We start from the raw sequence: 18,086 nt of genomic DNA on the forward strand, positions 1-18,086 counted from the left end.
TATATTTAAATTAATACCACGTTGTACTATTTAAATTAATACCACGTTGTATATTGCACAAAATGTTACAAATTGCAATCACTTTTAGTATGTTTACAGTTGTTGTGAAAAGCAATGTGTATATATTTCCTTCTCCTAATATTCCTTTTGCAATGACTCTGTTGTTTCCTTTGTCTAGTATGATAANTAAGCTTTACAATACACTGAACTTCTTTATGCATTATCCTTTAGAATTAACGTTTACGAAATGGGGGAATCGCAACTCAGTGCTAAATCCCAGGTCCACTGGCATGCCTCATTATAGGATCTCACCCATATAATACTGTACACAGTTAGAAATATAATACTTAAAAACAGCTTACTGTGTGAAGAAATAAGTGGCACATTTTGATCTTGCAATTTTGGGCGGCCTCTTTTAGCTTTTGCTGTGGTTTTGTTTTTTTTCAGCGGTTTTTGTTTAGTAAGTTTAGCAGGTATAACGGCTGGAGCTAAAATCGAAGCATTCTTCCAAATTTTAACTGAAAAAAATAAATAAATATACAGTAAAAAAGTGCTGGTTTCAAAATTAAAAAATTGCTGATTTTCCGAAATGTAAAAAATTGTCATCAAAAAAAGTTGATTTAAAAACAATAAATATAACATTATTTTGTGATAATCCCACTTACCCATATTCGCCTTTACTGAGTCTTCTATTTCTACTGATATAGGTTCATTATTATCTCTGGAGAAAATATTGGTTTGTGAGTGTTTAGATGCGATTAGTTTAACGATTTTGGCAAACATACATTAATATTTTAAAGCCAGTTTTTTTAGTCTGGTGCGGAACATCATATTTTAAAACACTCATGTTTACCTAATTTATGCAACACCGAAAGTTTTTTACAAACAACGCAACACAGTTCACTAGAGCCTGTTTTTCATGTGCCAACAATCTCTACTGTGATGTTCCACAACACACAATTCCTTTAGGAAATTATGTTACAGCATAATTTTTAACACTGCATAGCTTATAAAAGTTCTAAAACATCAATATACAAATAATACAAATATAAAACAAGACTCCAAGTTACCCATAAACTATATGTTCCCATGGATCCAGCGGTCGGGTTCGAACACGTTTACTTCGTCTTAAACCTTCATCTGCCACCGACACAATGTCTGGCACAACTGGTAATGTAGAACGAGTTAAAATCAATACAACGTTATATATAGTAGGGTGGGCGAAGATGGGACACCTTTAGCACATAGTATCCAGATATCCTGATGGTGTTTTAAACAATCAACAACGGTCTATGAGAGCTATGAGGAAATAGTTTCATATTTCTTTGAATGTTCTTTGTTTACTACTAAATAGGACGAGGAAATGGAGTTAAAAAGTGTCCCATCTTTCCCCATCCTACTGTATAATAAATCAAAAGCAAATATGACATATACAGGCAAACTTTAAGCTATGTACTAATAAGTTATTTTAGTTTTTTTTTTAAATGCCACATTACAAAAAAAGGCTTGTTATATAGACACAATAAATGTCTGGCACAACTGTGTAACATTACATGATACTGAACGAATTACATAAAGAGTACTTCGTATAAAAGTAGTTCTATATCAACTTATCAAGTGATACGCCAACATAGAGTAACAAATATTAAAATAAAATTTAACTTACTTAGTTCAACTGGGTAGGGGTTAAACAAATTCTGTGTTCTGTCAAAGTAAAATGAATTAGAGGTAATAATATCCCAAAACACTTTTTGTTATAAAGTTTTACATATACAAACTTATCACTGAATAAAATTCAGTCCTGTTTTAAAATCAGTGAAGATGGTTTTAGTTTTTAGACATGAGAAATAAAGACAATTGTATTATAAATGAGCTGTAATGGTCGTATTAAAAAGCACCAGATACAAATTTACTTTTTAATGAAAAAATGAAACTTACTTATTATGAGACTTGTTATATTTGCCACGATTCTTCTTTTCACCTCTTGGTTTTGGCTTGTTTTCTTTATTTTGAGACGAAGTATTTTTGGAACCAGATCTATCAAGAAGAAAATGACATAATTACCACAGTTTAATAAAACATTGTACCACCAGACAATCTAGAAGCTTCTCTATAGAAAGTTTTATTTAGCTGAAATCAGTCTTGTAGCTGAACAGAAGCTACTGATGAAAATTGAATTAGGCAGTTTTTTTAAATGGGATTAGTATTACTTATCAGACACCCGAACTTACTTGGCTTTTTTAACTTTTTGTTTCACATTCGTTTTTCTTGGTGATTCAACGGTTTTATCCGCTTCTGTTTCTTGATGGTTGGAACTAAATTAAAAAAAAAAAAATTCAATGTCTAAAGAATATAATTATAAAACAAAACAAACCGATTTTGTTTTTTCTTTTGATATTTCCGTTTTTGTTTAACAGGAGAGTGAGTAATTGTGTCGTCTGTGTCATCTTCCCCCCTGTATAATCATAAATATATATAGAGGTACTGAGGGGTAAGATAGATACCCTTTTAACAGTAATGAGCAATACCTCCTTATTAACATGACCCTAAACAAACCAATCACAAGAACTGACAGCAAATAACGCTGATCAAACGTTTACTCTAAATCCAATTCTCTATTACATAAATACAAATACCACGTTCATAGTTAAATACCCAGTGTGGCGATTTCTTGACGAAGATCGAATTGATTTTTTCTTTTCTGGTGATTTGGTTTTCTCATTCGATTTATCTCTTTGGTTGGAATTGCTGAATTAAAAATTAACAAATAAAAATATTACATCCTTTAGTTTGTTTTAACTCTTACTTTCATTCATATAAAAGGACAATGAAAAAAAAGGGTTAGAAAAAATGTAATTCTTTAGCTCTGCTTGTTCTAAGAAACAGCGTATCACCCTAATAATATGCCCGATAAAGAACATTTACCAAAACTACTTACTTAGTAAGTTCAACACTGATTGGATCAACTCTCTCTGAATAACTATCGTCATCAAAGTTTGAAACTGACGATTCCTCATTCTCTATATCTGTGAGGGAGATAAGATAATGTTAAGATTATTTATGGAGTCGTGGCACATTATTAAGCCACGGCACAGTGGTTGTAGCCACGGTCCGGTGATTAGAGCCGTAGGTGCCAAACCTGTGGCTGTTAGTAATATCAGATAATTTTTAGGTAAACAGATTTTCTGTTAAAAGAATTAATTTTGCAGTACCAATGTTTTGTTTACCCCTAGACATTATCATGGTTTATATCCTTTTTACATATTTTGCCCAGAAGAGTTAAATTAATAGTTCAGATACATGTTCATGACAAAAGTTAGTATTTATGTTAAAATTCCTCACCAATTTCATCAGCTTCAGGAGGCGAGGGTTCGGGGGGAATTATATTTCTATGTTTCTTAGCACGACGGGGGGTAGAAGCAGGAGGGCCCATCATTGCTTTGCCAATGTTTATCCTAAGAATTAACAATTTATATAAGGATATACTGCATTGAAAAAAAAACAATATTCGTCATTTTAATTTTTTTATTCAATTTTCCACTCAAAATGTAAGTAGTATCAGAATTAAGAACAATGTGTGGAAATTGTAAAGTCATTCTGGATAATACTGTTTTGTAATTATAGTTGGCAATGTAATGTTTTATTTATATCATACAAATATATATTTGTGAATTTGTGATTCATTGTAATTTCTTCTATATATTCTAATCTATATGGGCGAGGTTAAGGGTTTAGGTAAAATTTGGCCTATTAACCCAATACCTTGATGCATCATTATTGATAAAGGTTATTTTTTTATCATAAACTCACATGTCATTAGGATTCATGATAGAAGATTGATCAACATGAGGAAAGACAGCATGATGGATTGTTTCCGTTACATCTTCGGTGAGATCTGATTGAACTACACGAGAATAATATATTAAATACAATATAATGCAACGATAAAAAATCATTGTTTTTTGGGACAAAAGTTTCTATTGTGTATTTGTTGTCTTCATGTGGCATAGGGGTGACATGGGTGTCAAACATTAGAAAGCTCATTGATTATAGTAGTGAATGCAAGATACTTTGACACTGCTCCTCTCTTTAACAAGAAAAAAAAAACATTTTTAGGTAAAAACTGAAGTGTTAAAACAGTCATACCTGTTTCTAAAACTTTCGGCAACCATAAAATTATACATCCGCATATCTAGATTTACTCATACAAAATACATATGATCAAACAAATATACCAAGATCACTGGATATTCTTTGTTCTGGAGCAAGGGGTACAGTTTCTGCACCAACAGTTTCCAAATTCTCGTTTTTCTTTTTCTTTGGAGGACGTCCTATAGTTGCAACAATTAGAATATAAACTGTTCATAAATAATACGGCAAATTACCTTGTTTTCTTTTGGTTTTTGTTGGTTTGGACGGCAAGTGAACATTATTTTCCTCTACCCCTCCAGATTCCTAAGTTAAATTGAGTTAATGACACAACAATACATTACTTCTGTATTTATAGAAAAAAATAATTTTTTAGGACTTTGATTTTGTTGTCATTGATACATTATCACAACAGGCATATTTTTATACCAAATAAAACTTTTAAAAATTATATGTTATTTGATAGAATAGGCAAAGCAGTTACTTTATCGAAAATTCATGGGGTAATCTCAAATCTTGTCTATATGCCAGGTCCTTGACAAAGACCTTATCCACATAAAATATGATAATTTAAAAACAACTTACTGTGTTTAACCATTCTTTTAGTTGGCTTGCATTAGAAGTTTGAGTTTTATTCTGAACCTTCTTGGTTGAAATTCGGCGTAATTTTGATGGAGAAACTCCTTCAGTATTACCTACTTCATTTTCAACATCATTTAAATTAGAAAACCTTTTCCTACGTTTGCCGATAGATTTTTTAGCTGTTCTGTTTGACTTGGAAACTTTTTTTAATGAATTTTGTTCCGGCAACACTGATATATTTTTGTCTGGTAACACTGTAAGGTGTTCTGTGTATGTTACAGGTTCTTCAGGGGTTGGGGTACGATCCAAATCAAGATCAGAGTCATTTTCTGGTAGATTTGTTGCAGATTGAACAGCATGATTGATAATAGGTGAAGTATTCACACCAGGGATTTCATCAGAAACTTGATTGCTAAAAAATACAATTTTTATTTGTTTGCACAAACCTAACAAGTCAATAAATTTAAGTATGACGTTATAAAAATCCTGTTACACTTTTAGTTCATTTGAAATAAAAGTTAGCTGGTATAAATTATAAAGTATATTACACACCCTGAAAAAAAACACTCAATACATATGTACAATTACGTAAAACAAACCTTTTTTCAAGACTTTGTTTGTGCTTTGTAGTATCCATCCGATTAACTTTATTTACTTTTGAATTGTTTATCTGGTAAGAGTTGTTGTGTCAGGTGGCTGCAACAATTAAATATCTAATATAATATCAACATATAAACATACCGATTTTCTTGCTGTGTTTCTGCGCTTTTTCTTTTGAGTTTGATCATTCCTATAATAAAGTAAATATTTAATTTTTATGAATATTTTATTATTTCAGTTGTCAGTTAAATCCCTAAACACAGAATATGCTAGACAAACAGCTTAAAAATGTTTGTTAAAAATAAAAAAAAATAAATTAAACAAAGAATGATTGAACAGAAAAATAAACGAATAAACGTAACCTATTTTTGCAGGGCAAAAACAGTGATTACAATACACAAATTATGCACTAGAAAATATAAGTATACTAAACATTAAGGTATTAATATTTAATCTAAAGTGAAAGAACATTTTAAACTTACACTTTAGTATTGTCTGATGGTTGTTGTTCTACATTGCTGTTTGGAATCATATCATGTTCTTCATTGGCAATGTTGAGACTAGTTTCCCTTTGAAGAGGTATCTCTGTAACTCGTGTGTGCTTCTTAGGGGATTGTAATTTAGATCTGAAAAAAAGTTAGAAACATTTTTTTGAACCTAAATAAAAAAATTATCTGATAGTGATATTGTAGCAGTTTTCACTATGTATTTTTTCCAGAATCCTTATAGTTGACGAGTAAATGTATGTAATTCAAAATTCCGTAACTGCAACAGAGAAGAAACAAAACTTTGTTGCATTTTATTAAAATTTGTTTATGTTATTGAAGGCAGAAACAATTTAATTATACAATCATCCATTATTAACAACTTACCTGAAAACTTGTTTATCACCAGAAGATGTTTTGTTTGCATCTTTAGTGGAAGTTTTCTATGAATAAAACAAGTCATAATGAGGTATTGTGATGTTTTATTATTTTTTTGAAACATCGCAGTTTATTGTGAAAACACAACTAACCTATACCTTATCGCAAAATCAAAGTTTTTATATAAAAACAATAATTTAGAGGGGCAAGCTTATAGTTTAGTAATAATAATGTCTTTTTAATTATAAGGTAAAGACATATATATAATTGCGTGACACTCACCAAACTTTTTCGTTGGGAAATTTTCTTTTTTACAGTCGAAGGTCTTTTTGCTGGAGAAGTTGTCTTTTGTTTCGTTGCTTTTTTGGAAAGTCTGAACATAAAGAATATTGTTAGTATACCATTGGTGTCAAATATAAGTAGCTGTATTTTCCATTCATTCAAAGAACGTAAATCCAAAAAATAAGAAAGCCATGATATTTGTTTATGGCAAAAAAAATATAATCTTTTACAATAGCTTGATATTTAACATTAATATCTACAGCATACATAGCAGCCATTCCTACAGCAAACTATATGCACAACAAGTACAAGGTCAATGTCAGAAATTGTGCATTAAACAAGGTCCTATGTTTCAAGTTTAGGGTGGCAGAATAGGCACGCAGGGTAAGTAAGATGTATAGTGTATACCATCTCCCCGCATGTTAAATGCTTTGCATCTAATGTTTATACACAAACTACTAACCTGGATGTCTCAGTTAAATCTTCCACCACAAACTGAGAATCAAATGAATTATATGATCCATCATCTGATACATCCATGTTGGTCTGTTACATACAACGAATAAATGTAATGCTGTAACATTTTAATATATATAAAGCAAAGCATAACACATATTGAAACTAGTAACCTTTAATGAGGTAATGGTCTAACTCTGAACTAAATTCACAAGTCCGCAAAGGTAACCAAAGGAGCTCAAAAATATATAGTAGGAAAACAGTTTATATCTGTATAGCAACAAATTAAAAAAAAACTTTGTTTAAACATACTTTGGTTTTAATTACACAAACACAATTAGGACTTTTGTTATTACTTACTTGTGGGATATTATTTATAGTTGATGACTTATTGCGTTTTGAATTATCTTCAAATAATCCATGTATTGATGCAGAAGTAACATTCTGTATGTGAATAAAATGTATTTGAATTAACCAAAACACCTGTTGTGACATATTTGGCACGTTACAATTTAATACAGGTCTAGGAATTTAAAAATGCTGTAAGTTGAGCTGCTACAAAGCTTCCCTAAGGAAATAGGTTGCATTCAGTGTTGTCATATTTAATTAACTATAAACTGCCTTGCCAACCAAATGTGCTCTTATTTTATATATATACATCAATACATATATATATATCTATAGTTGATTGGTCATAGTTGTTTATAAGTACCTTGGTGGGTTGATTTGGCACAGGTGTTCGAGTCCATTTCATTCTTTCAGAAAACGTAAGTCTAAAAATAAGTGTATGAAATTTTTTCCAAATGTTAACCTACAGAGCCGTTTTCATTATTAAAAAATAAAATCCGCCTTCTCAACTAAAAGTAATAGAATAGTTACCTTTTATTAATTTTTGCTTTATTTAACTCAGTTTCGTTGACAGTTTGACTCGAAGGAATTGAAGTAAAACTTCCATCTTGTGTCCCGTCTTTAGTGAGTTGGAATTGCGACATTGGTTCTATTACTGTGGTGCATAACTCTGTCGGTGGTGGGGCAAAAGATTCGATCCCTAAGATAAAATGAGGGTTTATTTTCATATTACTGATTAATTGTAAGGTCCTATAGGCTGTAATCCTTAGCTAGCAAAAAATTGCATGTTAGTCTCCTATCTTCAGTAGGATAATTAAGACCACAAATAATGAGGTAAAATGGAATGTATGTGTAAGGACCCAGAAAGTGGTGCTTCAGAAAGGCCACAAACTTTTTGTTTGCTAAGCATTAGAGACCAAGGGACTTTTTCCACTGTGAATTAACTAGAAATATGAAAATATAGCTAATCAATACCTGGGGTGGAATTTTCAGAAACAAAACTGGCTTGAGGTACAATATCATTCACAACAGAACTCTTCTCAGCAACTTCCTAAATTAGGAAATAATCATTATAATATTGGGTCCCTGGTGTAAGAAGAACGGCAAAAGGAAAAATTGATTCAAATTTAAAAATTGTTTTATTCAAATTTAAAAATTATGAATACAATATCATATCCATATTAAAATTATAATTCATTTTAGTTAAACCTACCACTTCCATCCCAGTTCCACTAATCCCAGAATCTGTTGTTTCTCTTGGTTCGTCATATTCACTACTGGCTGAATATATGGTTGAGTTTTAGTTCATATGCATTGCAATATAGTCATTATAAATGATTGGAAACTATGTGACGTATTCACAAACAATGATCATAACATTATAATTGCAAGTTGCAACCAAGAATTTTAGTTATATTTTACTGCTCAGTAAGCATTTTTAATGTGGCACTGGTAATATAGTTTTTCACTAAAGTTCTTTGACAATGATTTGGCTAATAAACATGAAAAAATCAAAGTGTGATTTATGGGCATACACAAGTACAGCCACACAACAGTACCTGGTGAAGATACGAACAGGTTGTAAACATCATCAGTAATTTTGATAGGTTTTCCAGTTCGTCTAAGAAATATAATAATTGAAAGTTTTGTAGGGATTAAAATTTGTAATTAGTTTTGCCATATATCCATAATAATCCTGCGTCAAATAAATTATCTCAGTTAAATTTGCGCAAAACAAATAATTTTAAATATTCTCTATGGAAAATGAAACTTTTAAATCCCGGTTATACATATTGCATAATCTTTGCATCATATAAAACAACTTACTTTCCAATGTTATTGTCTTTTAAGTGTAAGAAGTAATTAGAAAACTGTTTCTTTTCTTGGTTGGTTAGTGCGTTAGATACAACCTGTATAAAAGCAACTTTAACACCACTACTCAGATCTTTAATATTCTTAAATATTTCTAAGCAAGACATAATTTTTAAGTTAAACCACGAATTTAAAATGCAGGTATGTGACGAGTTTACATAACATGTGGTCACTCAAACATTGATTGCATATTTGCTTTGCAGCAATGTCCTAAAGTACTTGGCAATCACAAAATACAGGTAAAACATACACGGGATATCATACGATGTAAATTAATTATCAATAGATTTAAAAATACTTATATTACCCTTTTGCGAAGATTTTGAATTCGTTCGTCGTAATTGTCGTCCATTTTCGGCGATTGTAAATAAATAAGCGTATAAAGCAATTATTGCACCAATCGCAATATCCTTTACTTAACAACAATTAGTCAAAAATCTTGTTAAACAAACATTTTTAGCATTACAGTAATCGTAAACAATAAAAACAAACATAAACAAAACAAAAAACGCAAAACAAATTATTGAAATTAAAGAGACTTGAAAAAAAGCGCGCAATAGAAAACTGATCTAAGATTACAGAAATTTTAAAGCAGATGTGACCTAGGTACTATGGTTAAACCGAAAACTTGTTTAGCTCTGCAAACAATTGAGCACATGAAATACTATTTAATCTTTGTTTATATTTATAATTTATATGCTAATCACACGGCGCAAAAAACATATAAACAATGTAACAGCAGGAATCTTTTGTTGACTCCACAGACCTTGCAGCACAGATGAGAAAGGCCACTCGTAAACTCGTTATAACGAGTTATATAACGAGTTTACGAGTGGCCTCTCTCATCTGTGCTTGCAGTTAACGTTCCACCATAGTACTATGGTTCCACGACTTCCCCGATACGTAACTATCGTTCTTAATAAGCCAGTGCAACCAGAGTCGTAGAAACACCTATGGCTCTAGGGCTCTTGAGTAGAATGACCCAGAAACTCACGGGCACTTTCTACACTTTTATTTTGTTTTATTAAAATTCTGACTTCACTTTAAAAAAAAAATTCTTGTAATTGCCAAAAAACATCCAAATACCACTCCTAATTGGAAATTCATTAATTTTATTCATGCAACTCCAAAGAGTGCTACAAAAAAGCGCTGATACGATGAAGTAAACAGCACATATCATTTTATTACACTCTTAACTTTATTTGTCAAGGAATGGCAGTACAGCTAAGAGGGAACAAGAAAAAAAGTAGAAAAATGATGCTTTTAAAATCAAGTTATGCGCTGCTTTCTTTGCTTTACTCTCTTTTTCCAATCATCTCCAATTGGTTGAAAATTTGCATTTGACGCTGCTTTTCCACTGAAAACATGAACATAAAATTCAACAGTTTGTTTTTTTTAAGAAGCACACAACATTACAAATGGATTTACAGTCTATTTTTCATTACTAGAGAACAAATTATCAAATTTCTGTCAAAGTATTAAACTGGCTAACCTCTTAAATTGCTCTCTCCTCCACTCAACAATCTTTTTCTTTACATCAACCTCTCGATCCAAGTCCTCCTCACTCTCCTTGATCAACCTTTTCTCTTCCTCTTCTATTTCCATCTTTGCTTTTTGCCACTTTGCCACCATACCTACCATTTGTTTGGGAGGTTTCTTTGTTGATGTTTTCTTTACCTGCAACAATATGTTAAATTTATTGTTTTTGTTTCAAAACAAACAAGATAGAGTAATAAATATTTTTATAGTAAAGCGGTTTTTAAACAGGCTTCCGTGATTGCATGAAAACTTAAAATTATTTTTTAGATACTGTACATTTTTTTTTATTCAAATGCATTTATCAAATAAGACTAATTTTTAAGTATTTGCTAATTACCTTTTTAGTTTTCTTGATTTTATCTAGAACCCCTACTGTGGGTCCGAGAACACTTAACGTAGGTGGTTTAGCTACTGATGTGAAGACAGCTTTCACTGGCGCACTCGCTACTACTGCTTTGTAATCCACTGGTCCACGCTGTACTTCGGTTACAGGCTGGTGTTCTGTAAAGATTAATGATTTTGTTTATTTAATGCTGACATTAACGAGCACCAACTTATAATAACCAGATAGCAGTTCTAAGGGGTCGAGAACATCACTTTTTTGTTTTTCATAATGGCTGTTAGATGATATGTTGACATGGGCAAACTTTTTAAATGCAAGAGAGGCAGGGATAGTGAGATTACTGTTTGATGTTCAAAGATTGATATGTGCTATAATCCCCAAATAATGTAAATAGCTAGTTGTAACACAAACCTATGGTTGATTTTTCGGCTGGTTCATCGGTATCACTGATCTCCATCTCGATCCCATCATCCGCGATCTCTCCTTCCTCTGGAGGATCGGATGGTGGGGGAGGAGGTGGATTATCATCTCCTGGAGGAGGGGGGAGGGGTGGTTTATCTGATACAGGAGGCCTTGGTGCCGCATCTTCATTTGAGGGTCCGGGAGAATTGCTTTGCATAGGAGATGCATAAGCGTCATTGACCATGTATGGGTAATGCATTCTGTATTGGTTTTGCATTGCTGCCCAGTATGAATAGTTCTGCATGTTGTAACCAGGTTGTTGTTGAAATGATTGGTTGTCCAAGCTCTTATCGGTGGCAACTGTTGCACTGGAAGTTTTTTCTAAACCAAACACACCAGTATAAATAGAATATAGTACAAGCCAACTTACTTGTACAATAAAAGGGGACATGCTTTCTTTGCCTAAATACATAACCCACATTAAATAAAGTAGCAAAGTTTTGAACTACCTGTAGAATTAGAAGTTTTGTTTGATGAAGAACTGGATTCTTCATTCTTTGAAGCTGTGGAGATGATAGAAATGGTTTAACTTATCACTACCAGCAACTGCATCATTTTATATGGCCACTAACTTTGGAAAAGTACAAATGTTAAAAATCTCATTACAGAATTCCAGCTTAATGTTTAAAAACAGTGATCACACATTACAGAATGCTGGCTGAATGTTTAAAAACAGTGATCAGAATATTTTCATATATTTCCATCTTATACTTACAGGTATCTGAGACTGTATTCTCATCTTTATTCATCATTGCCTGAAGTTTTTCAAACTTCTCCATTTCTGGGTACTCCCATTGTACTTTACCACTCTTCTTACTTTGGTAGTAATATCTCTTGTGCTGGCTGTTTACATGCGATGTAAATAGTAAAAGAATTTAAAAGGGATAAAGGCATCAGTGGACTTTGGTTACACAGAAATATAATACATGTAACTTTCACCTACCTTTACTCACTGCAATGTTTCTTAAACTTTGGAAGTTTCTCGTTCACTGCTACTCACAGCTTTACCAATATTTCCACACAGCAAAGGGAAAAGTTTTTGACAATTTTACATTTCAATACTTTTTTCGGGCAATTTTTAAATAAAACAGTGACTTTATGTTAACTGATAAATTTTGATGATACACTACTTTTTGTCCAGCATGACCAAAATATTTGCACAGTAAAGTTGCTAAGTTGCATAAAGCACAGTTCTTCTTATCAGTTTCAATGCAAACATGACAGCCCATGATTTAGTATGTATTGTACGATTTTGTACTTAAACATTTTGTAAAAAAATAAATAAATACATCTTAAACTCGCTAACTTGTTACCATTTTAATCGCTGCTGTTATATCATATACTTTTATAAAATAAAGATCGTTTAGTTATACTACTAACTATATTAAATCAAGCACCATCCCATTGCCTCATTCACTAAGAAGAGAAGATTTTTATAAAGAAACCAATTTTAATTTTAAACCAATAAATTACAGAATTAACAGAAATCTTCAGATTATTAAAATACTGTAAATGACGGTAAAGTACAAAAGAACATATAGGTATTTCAGTTTGTTTTATTTTATAACAGGTGAAAATATATTTAACTATATAAACATCAATCCAACATTCCAACAACAGGTAACAAAAAAGTTTGATATTTAATCCAGAGTTAATATGGCAATACCTGTCCCACTGGCATGTCCAGTCCTTGGGCATTGCATTTTGTTCATATTTCTGAAGCATGACCTCAGCTTCCTTTAGCTTAGTTAGTGTATACTCGTCAGATAATTCACCAGACTTCCAATCAGCCAAACGCACCTGTTGTAAACATTTAATGTTATTAAATGCATGACATAACTTTAGGGTTTTGGCACTGCTGTTCAGAGTTAGGTGTCTATACAAACAAGCAGGGTCAAAGTATATTGCAACCACCTTATTAATCAATAAAGTTCCTAATGTTTAAAAACTATGAGTGTGACTGTATTTTAACAATGTCAATCTAACCTCGATTTCAACAAGCAGCAGATGAAAATCCATGATGGCTGACTTGGAAATATCAAGAAACTCGAGCTTTTGCAGCAAAGTTGCTCCAACCAACCCAACAGAAGTCTGGAAAACAAATTAACAGGAATTAGCAAGAGAAGTGGCTATTAAAAGTGTTTTTTCATATTTTCTGCATCTGTCCTGTAAAATTACAAAAAGAAGTTTAAAATAGTGTGGAAATAACACTTGTACTTGAATAATACTTACTTCATACCCACACATACGTTACTGATCCTCTTTATTTATCCATCTTCAGCAACAGGACTGGAACTTGAGCGAAGGCTTCTCTCAGTTACGAATTTCAACAATTTTTGAATTAGGGTGTATTAAAACTCAGCAGCTTTGACAGTTAAGCATTTTTTGCGTGTTTGTTCAATGTATGTGCATAAAGAAGCAAAGAGAAAATGCCGTAACACTGTCACTACCTTCATTGTTTCGTTGTTTGCTGCTTGTTCGGTTTGTGTTGATGTGTGGACGGTAGGTTTAGTTGGAGCAGGTGAACTTGGATTTGTTTGACTTTCTGCATCTATGGTGGTGATTGTGGTCGTTGTGACATTATCCTCGGTTTGACTAAAATAACAAAATAAAAATGAAACTAGATATTAAAACTAGCAGTGGGCAAAAGTAAATTGAACTGGTCAGTCAAGTAAAATACTGTTTTCATGAAAATTGCTCAAATAATTTAGCAAAAAGTCATGGGTTAAAAAAGTTGTGGTCCAAATCTCAGGTTGAAGGGCGAACCATGCTGTAGGACTTCCCCAGCAATAAAATCAGTTCCATGGTTATTTTAATTTTTACTCTTATAATCTCACCTTTCTACTTCAAAAGAGTCATCACTGTAGCATTCCTCCATGGCTTCCAACACTTGCCTTTAAAATATGGTTAAAATAGTACAATAAAACATATACACATACATTACATGTATAATAATTAGCAAACTGCCTATTAGCGAACTTCATATTGCACAGAACATATACAGTGCATCATACCAATTCTTGGATCAGTTAGACAATATACACAAAAATATGTTATATTTTAAAGTTCTATTCAGTAGTTACAATTTTTATAAAATGGCTAAATTTTTGGGAAAAAAGTTTTGAAATGAGTCAGACCTTCAGTTGCCCCTTTTAATATTACGCTGGATTAGACAATATGAAATGAACCATAAAACTATTTATACATTGTATATGGAGGTTAGATTATTAAAAGTTGACATAATTCTACATACGGTTTAACAATTGGTTCCTTCTGTTCAACAACTTCTTTGACTCTAAAAATTAAGATAAAGTAAGATGGATGCCTCGTTTTGAGATTTACAAAATTTACAGGAAATCTTAAACTTACTTGATTTGATCTTCTTGTTCTTTTATCTCCGCCTCTTCAGTTGACCTGAAACACACAATGCAAGGTGTATAATATGTTGTTAATACATATCATTGTAATTGTACAAGCCTGGTTACATGTTATGTTACAAACTAACTAGTTTGATTTAATGATCTCAAATTAGTAATCAGAAGCACTTGTATTTGGAAACAACAAACAAGGTAGGATAATATTATAAACAAGCAAATACCGTACCTATCCATGTCTTCTTTATCTGACTTGGGACTTGAATTTGAAATACCTACAACAAAATCAAATTTCAATAACCCAGTTAAAACATTTTAAACGACACCACTGTGTTACGTTATTAAATTTTTCATGACTCACAATCCATTATTAATATAGCAAAAAAGTAAAAGAGTATGCTACTGATTTAAATGTAACAATTTAAGTTATGCATAATGTGTAGCCCACTTAAAACCTAAACAAACCCCCACACTGACTCTGATACACCATTTATATTTAAATACATTAATATTAAACCACATACCATTTATAATGTTGTTTTCACTTAATGTTGGAACTTTGTTTACATCTGTTGATTCATTTGCATTGGTGTTCACTATCTCTTCTACTGTGTTGGGTGATTTACGTCGTTTGGTTGGTATTATGATGTCACTATCAGAATCTCTCTCTCGAACTCTACGCTGAGCTGTGATAAAGATAAACATCTTTTCAAGATCATATTTGTTTATTACACCTATTTCACACTTGTGTTGTTTTAAGTAATAATACATAAAAATAACAGGCACTTTTGCAGTCAGTATTTTAACATATAAATAAATATATGACGTATATACATATAATAATTGAAAAAGTCTATAAATCGAACAGTATGGGTGTTTGTTTATATTAAATATTTATTGTTGTTTTCGGGACTCTAATATTTAAATATAGCTGGTAATTATCAAAACTTACCATTAGATGTTGCCTCAACATGTGTAACTTCACCATCATTAGATACAGTGGTCCTATGTAAAACATATTCAATATAAGACAAAAGGAAATCCTGTTGCCAATGATGTAGGTAATGATTCAGTAAACACTTGTTGGTTAAATATACATTGGTAAAATGGTCAAAATAATAACAGCCCCCTATACTACAATACAGTACACCCAGTTACCTGTTCTGTTGTTTATTTTCATCAATTTTGACCATTTCTTCATTTATTTCATTCATGAAACCTGAGGAAGGGTAAAAAAATAAACACAGACTGTTCTTATTGTTTGCTTGTTTGGGACTACGATAAATGTGGGTTAAATTTTACATAACATAAACTGTGCTAAAATAAATCTTCTCTATTTAGTCGAGTACTACAGTAAAACACAGTTTAATTTGGTTTCATGCAAACTTACATCAACACCACATGCTCAAAGTTGGCTCATGGCATTTGTGTCAATTCACAACACAAGAGGCAAACAATCCCCAGAATTTTTCACAATAAAAAATTTCAAAATAAGGTTTTTGACACAAAATAGTGGACAATATTTAAAAAAACTACATGTAACAGCAACAACAATACCTGCAAACATATCATCCACACTTGGTTCCTTTGCCTTTACTTCTTTCACAACTTCCTTGGGTTGGATTTGAACTTCGATCTCTGGTGGTACAATCCATGTAACTTCGTTTGTTTCAGTGTTCCAGTAATACGGATGTTTCGTGTTTTCATCAAAACACTCACTCCATGGACCCCATTTAACTGGAGAAAAATTTGTTAGATGTAAGCTGGTGGAAAATATAAAATGGGTAAAACAAACAGGTTATAGGAAGAACCTGAACTAAGCTATATGCTACCCCCCCCCCCCCCCCCTTTTTTCCCAACAAAAACAAGTACTTTTATCAAGGTTTAAATAAATCAATAAACTTGAATTCTGACACCATTAACATAGCATTATTACAATATCCAATTCTTACTTTTGGTTTTATCTATTTTTTTCTTATCTTCTCCATTTTGAGCTTTAGTAGTTTTACCATCTGTAGGGCTATCGACAGCAATATCATCAATTTCTTTTAGAAAATCTGCAACTTTGGTATCAAGAGAGCTTCTTGGAAGATGCTGATCTTCACTATCGGAAGAGCTTGTCCCCTCATCGCTGTCTCCTCCATAAGATCCAAGTAACCCCAACCCTGCCCCACCAGAGGTTTTGCTTTTTTGCTTCATTGACCTTGATCCTGAAGAAATGGTTGTAACATGTTAGCAGCCACAGGCTTTGAACTCACAACCTATGGGTTACAGGTGGCCTAACTACTGTGTCAAGGTGCCAGACACACTATACAATTAATTAAAATAAAGAGTGAAAATTGTAAAGGAATAACATGACAATACTATGTCGGAAAACAGATCATTATCCTTAAATTTGCTGGCAACTATTACAGACGCATATTTAGTAATGTAAAGTGTAACAGTTTATATATATACGCATGTAATGCATGCTACACACTATTTGCTATTAGGTTAGTTCAAGAGTAAGGTGAATAACTTATTTGCAAACCTAAATTGTCATCAGGTGTATTTCTGTTCAAATGTCCACTTCCAATTTGTAATTTAGGTTTTCTTCTACTCATGACACTTGTTTATAATCCGCATATAAATTCTTGTCCAATGTTGGCGTATTATGCCAAACCGAGGCTGTGTCAAAGAAATAATGAAAAGCAAGTTAGTTAAAACACGATTACGGTAGATAATTTAAGAGTCACCCGAGCAAATAACGATAAACCTTTCTTACATTTTTCATTTTCAATATTCAAATTACCATTCATCAAATATGAAACGTCGTAAAACATTAAATTTAAGCTACAAGTTCTGATAAATTTAACATTATATAAGTTCATGGAAAAGTTACAACTATACGTACAGTTCGAAGGTTAAATCATTCAATCGTTCGCTTGGTGGCGTAAAATCGATTTTTTCCGTTTAAATTGGGGCTGCTTTGACGTTGTTACACGAGTTATAAAACAAACAAAAAACGTTTCTACTGAATGAAATAACTAGCATATTGAAGTATAGGTTAATTTTTGGGGGGGATTTTTATTTTCCCCCCCCCCCCTTTGCCTAGAAAAACTATCGTGACTACACACATGCACAAAATACACGCTAAAAAAAATAAATTTCGGCGATTGACAGCCATCAAAATAAGCGGTAAGCTTTGGTGGATAGTAGCAATGAATACTCTACCTT

General features: G+C 32.1%; 2 protein-coding genes across 5 annotated transcripts in view; both read right to left on the minus strand.

The window, feature by feature from the left end:
• The window catches only part of LOC100184049 (titin homolog), a 12,990-nt gene extending 3,347 nt beyond the window's left edge, over positions 1 to 9,643 (minus strand). For 2 of the 3 annotated variants that reach the window (XM_002123109.5, XM_018811779.2), the window contains exons 1-28: positions 9,460 to 9,643; positions 9,108 to 9,190; positions 8,840 to 8,901; positions 8,494 to 8,561; positions 8,256 to 8,331; positions 7,812 to 7,980; positions 7,645 to 7,705; positions 7,293 to 7,376; positions 6,940 to 7,022; positions 6,477 to 6,567; positions 6,204 to 6,259; positions 5,814 to 5,957; positions 5,473 to 5,521; positions 5,331 to 5,401; positions 4,735 to 5,143; positions 4,386 to 4,455; positions 4,236 to 4,331; positions 3,811 to 3,904; positions 3,343 to 3,455; positions 2,939 to 3,026; positions 2,656 to 2,748; positions 2,375 to 2,455; positions 2,232 to 2,315; positions 1,939 to 2,037; positions 1,667 to 1,704; positions 1,071 to 1,167; positions 666 to 721; positions 363 to 518 (exon numbers count right to left, since the gene is read on the minus strand). In XM_002123109.5, the coding sequence (XP_002123145.1) occupies positions 363 to 518; positions 666 to 721; positions 1,071 to 1,167; positions 1,667 to 1,704; positions 1,939 to 2,037; positions 2,232 to 2,315; positions 2,375 to 2,455; positions 2,656 to 2,748; positions 2,939 to 3,026; positions 3,343 to 3,455; positions 3,811 to 3,904; positions 4,236 to 4,331; positions 4,386 to 4,455; positions 4,735 to 5,143; positions 5,331 to 5,401; positions 5,473 to 5,521; positions 5,814 to 5,957; positions 6,204 to 6,259; positions 6,477 to 6,567; positions 6,940 to 7,022; positions 7,293 to 7,376; positions 7,645 to 7,705; positions 7,812 to 7,980; positions 8,256 to 8,331; positions 8,494 to 8,561; positions 8,840 to 8,901; positions 9,108 to 9,190; positions 9,460 to 9,504 (2,716 nt within the window). In that variant the 5' untranslated portion in view covers positions 9,505 to 9,643. The remainder of the gene's footprint in view (positions 1 to 362; positions 519 to 665; positions 722 to 1,070; positions 1,168 to 1,666; positions 1,705 to 1,938; positions 2,038 to 2,231; positions 2,316 to 2,374; positions 2,456 to 2,655; positions 2,749 to 2,938; positions 3,027 to 3,342; positions 3,456 to 3,810; positions 3,905 to 4,235; positions 4,332 to 4,385; positions 4,456 to 4,734; positions 5,144 to 5,330; positions 5,402 to 5,472; positions 5,522 to 5,813; positions 5,958 to 6,203; positions 6,260 to 6,476; positions 6,568 to 6,939; positions 7,023 to 7,292; positions 7,377 to 7,644; positions 7,706 to 7,811; positions 7,981 to 8,255; positions 8,332 to 8,493; positions 8,562 to 8,839; positions 8,902 to 9,107; positions 9,191 to 9,459) is intronic. The other variant, XM_026834357.1, reaches the window with a different exon arrangement.
• Positions 9,644 to 10,250: 607 nt separating this feature from the next.
• On the minus strand, positions 10,251 to 17,737 carry LOC100180895 (formin-binding protein 4-like). 2 transcript variants are annotated; one of them, XM_002127447.4, is made up of 20 exons: positions 17,635 to 17,737; positions 17,401 to 17,537; positions 16,823 to 17,080; positions 16,428 to 16,607; positions 16,029 to 16,089; positions 15,823 to 15,875; positions 15,395 to 15,556; positions 15,100 to 15,145; positions 14,866 to 14,910; positions 14,750 to 14,791; positions 14,334 to 14,390; positions 13,947 to 14,091; positions 13,483 to 13,587; positions 13,163 to 13,296; positions 12,212 to 12,339; positions 11,946 to 11,999; positions 11,446 to 11,817; positions 11,029 to 11,192; positions 10,645 to 10,829; positions 10,251 to 10,509 (listed from the first exon to the last, which is right to left on the minus strand). In XM_002127447.4, the coding sequence occupies exons 2-20, from the start codon at positions 17,471 to 17,473 to the stop codon at positions 10,422 to 10,424; spliced, it is 2,352 nt and encodes a 783-aa protein (XP_002127483.1). In that variant the 5' UTR covers positions 17,474 to 17,537; positions 17,635 to 17,737; the 3' UTR covers positions 10,251 to 10,421. The 2 variants fall into 2 exon arrangements, with proteins under 2 accessions (XP_002127483.1, XP_018667349.1); XM_018811804.2 differs by having other exon boundaries at positions 10,252 to 10,509; positions 14,869 to 14,910.
• Between the last annotated feature and the right edge of the window lie 349 nt (positions 17,738 to 18,086).

This window comes from Ciona intestinalis, chromosome 4 (genome assembly GCF_000224145.3).
Source record: "Ciona intestinalis chromosome 4, KH, whole genome shotgun sequence".
In the NCBI taxonomy this organism is placed as follows: Eukaryota; Metazoa; Chordata; class Ascidiacea; order Phlebobranchia; family Cionidae; genus Ciona; species Ciona intestinalis.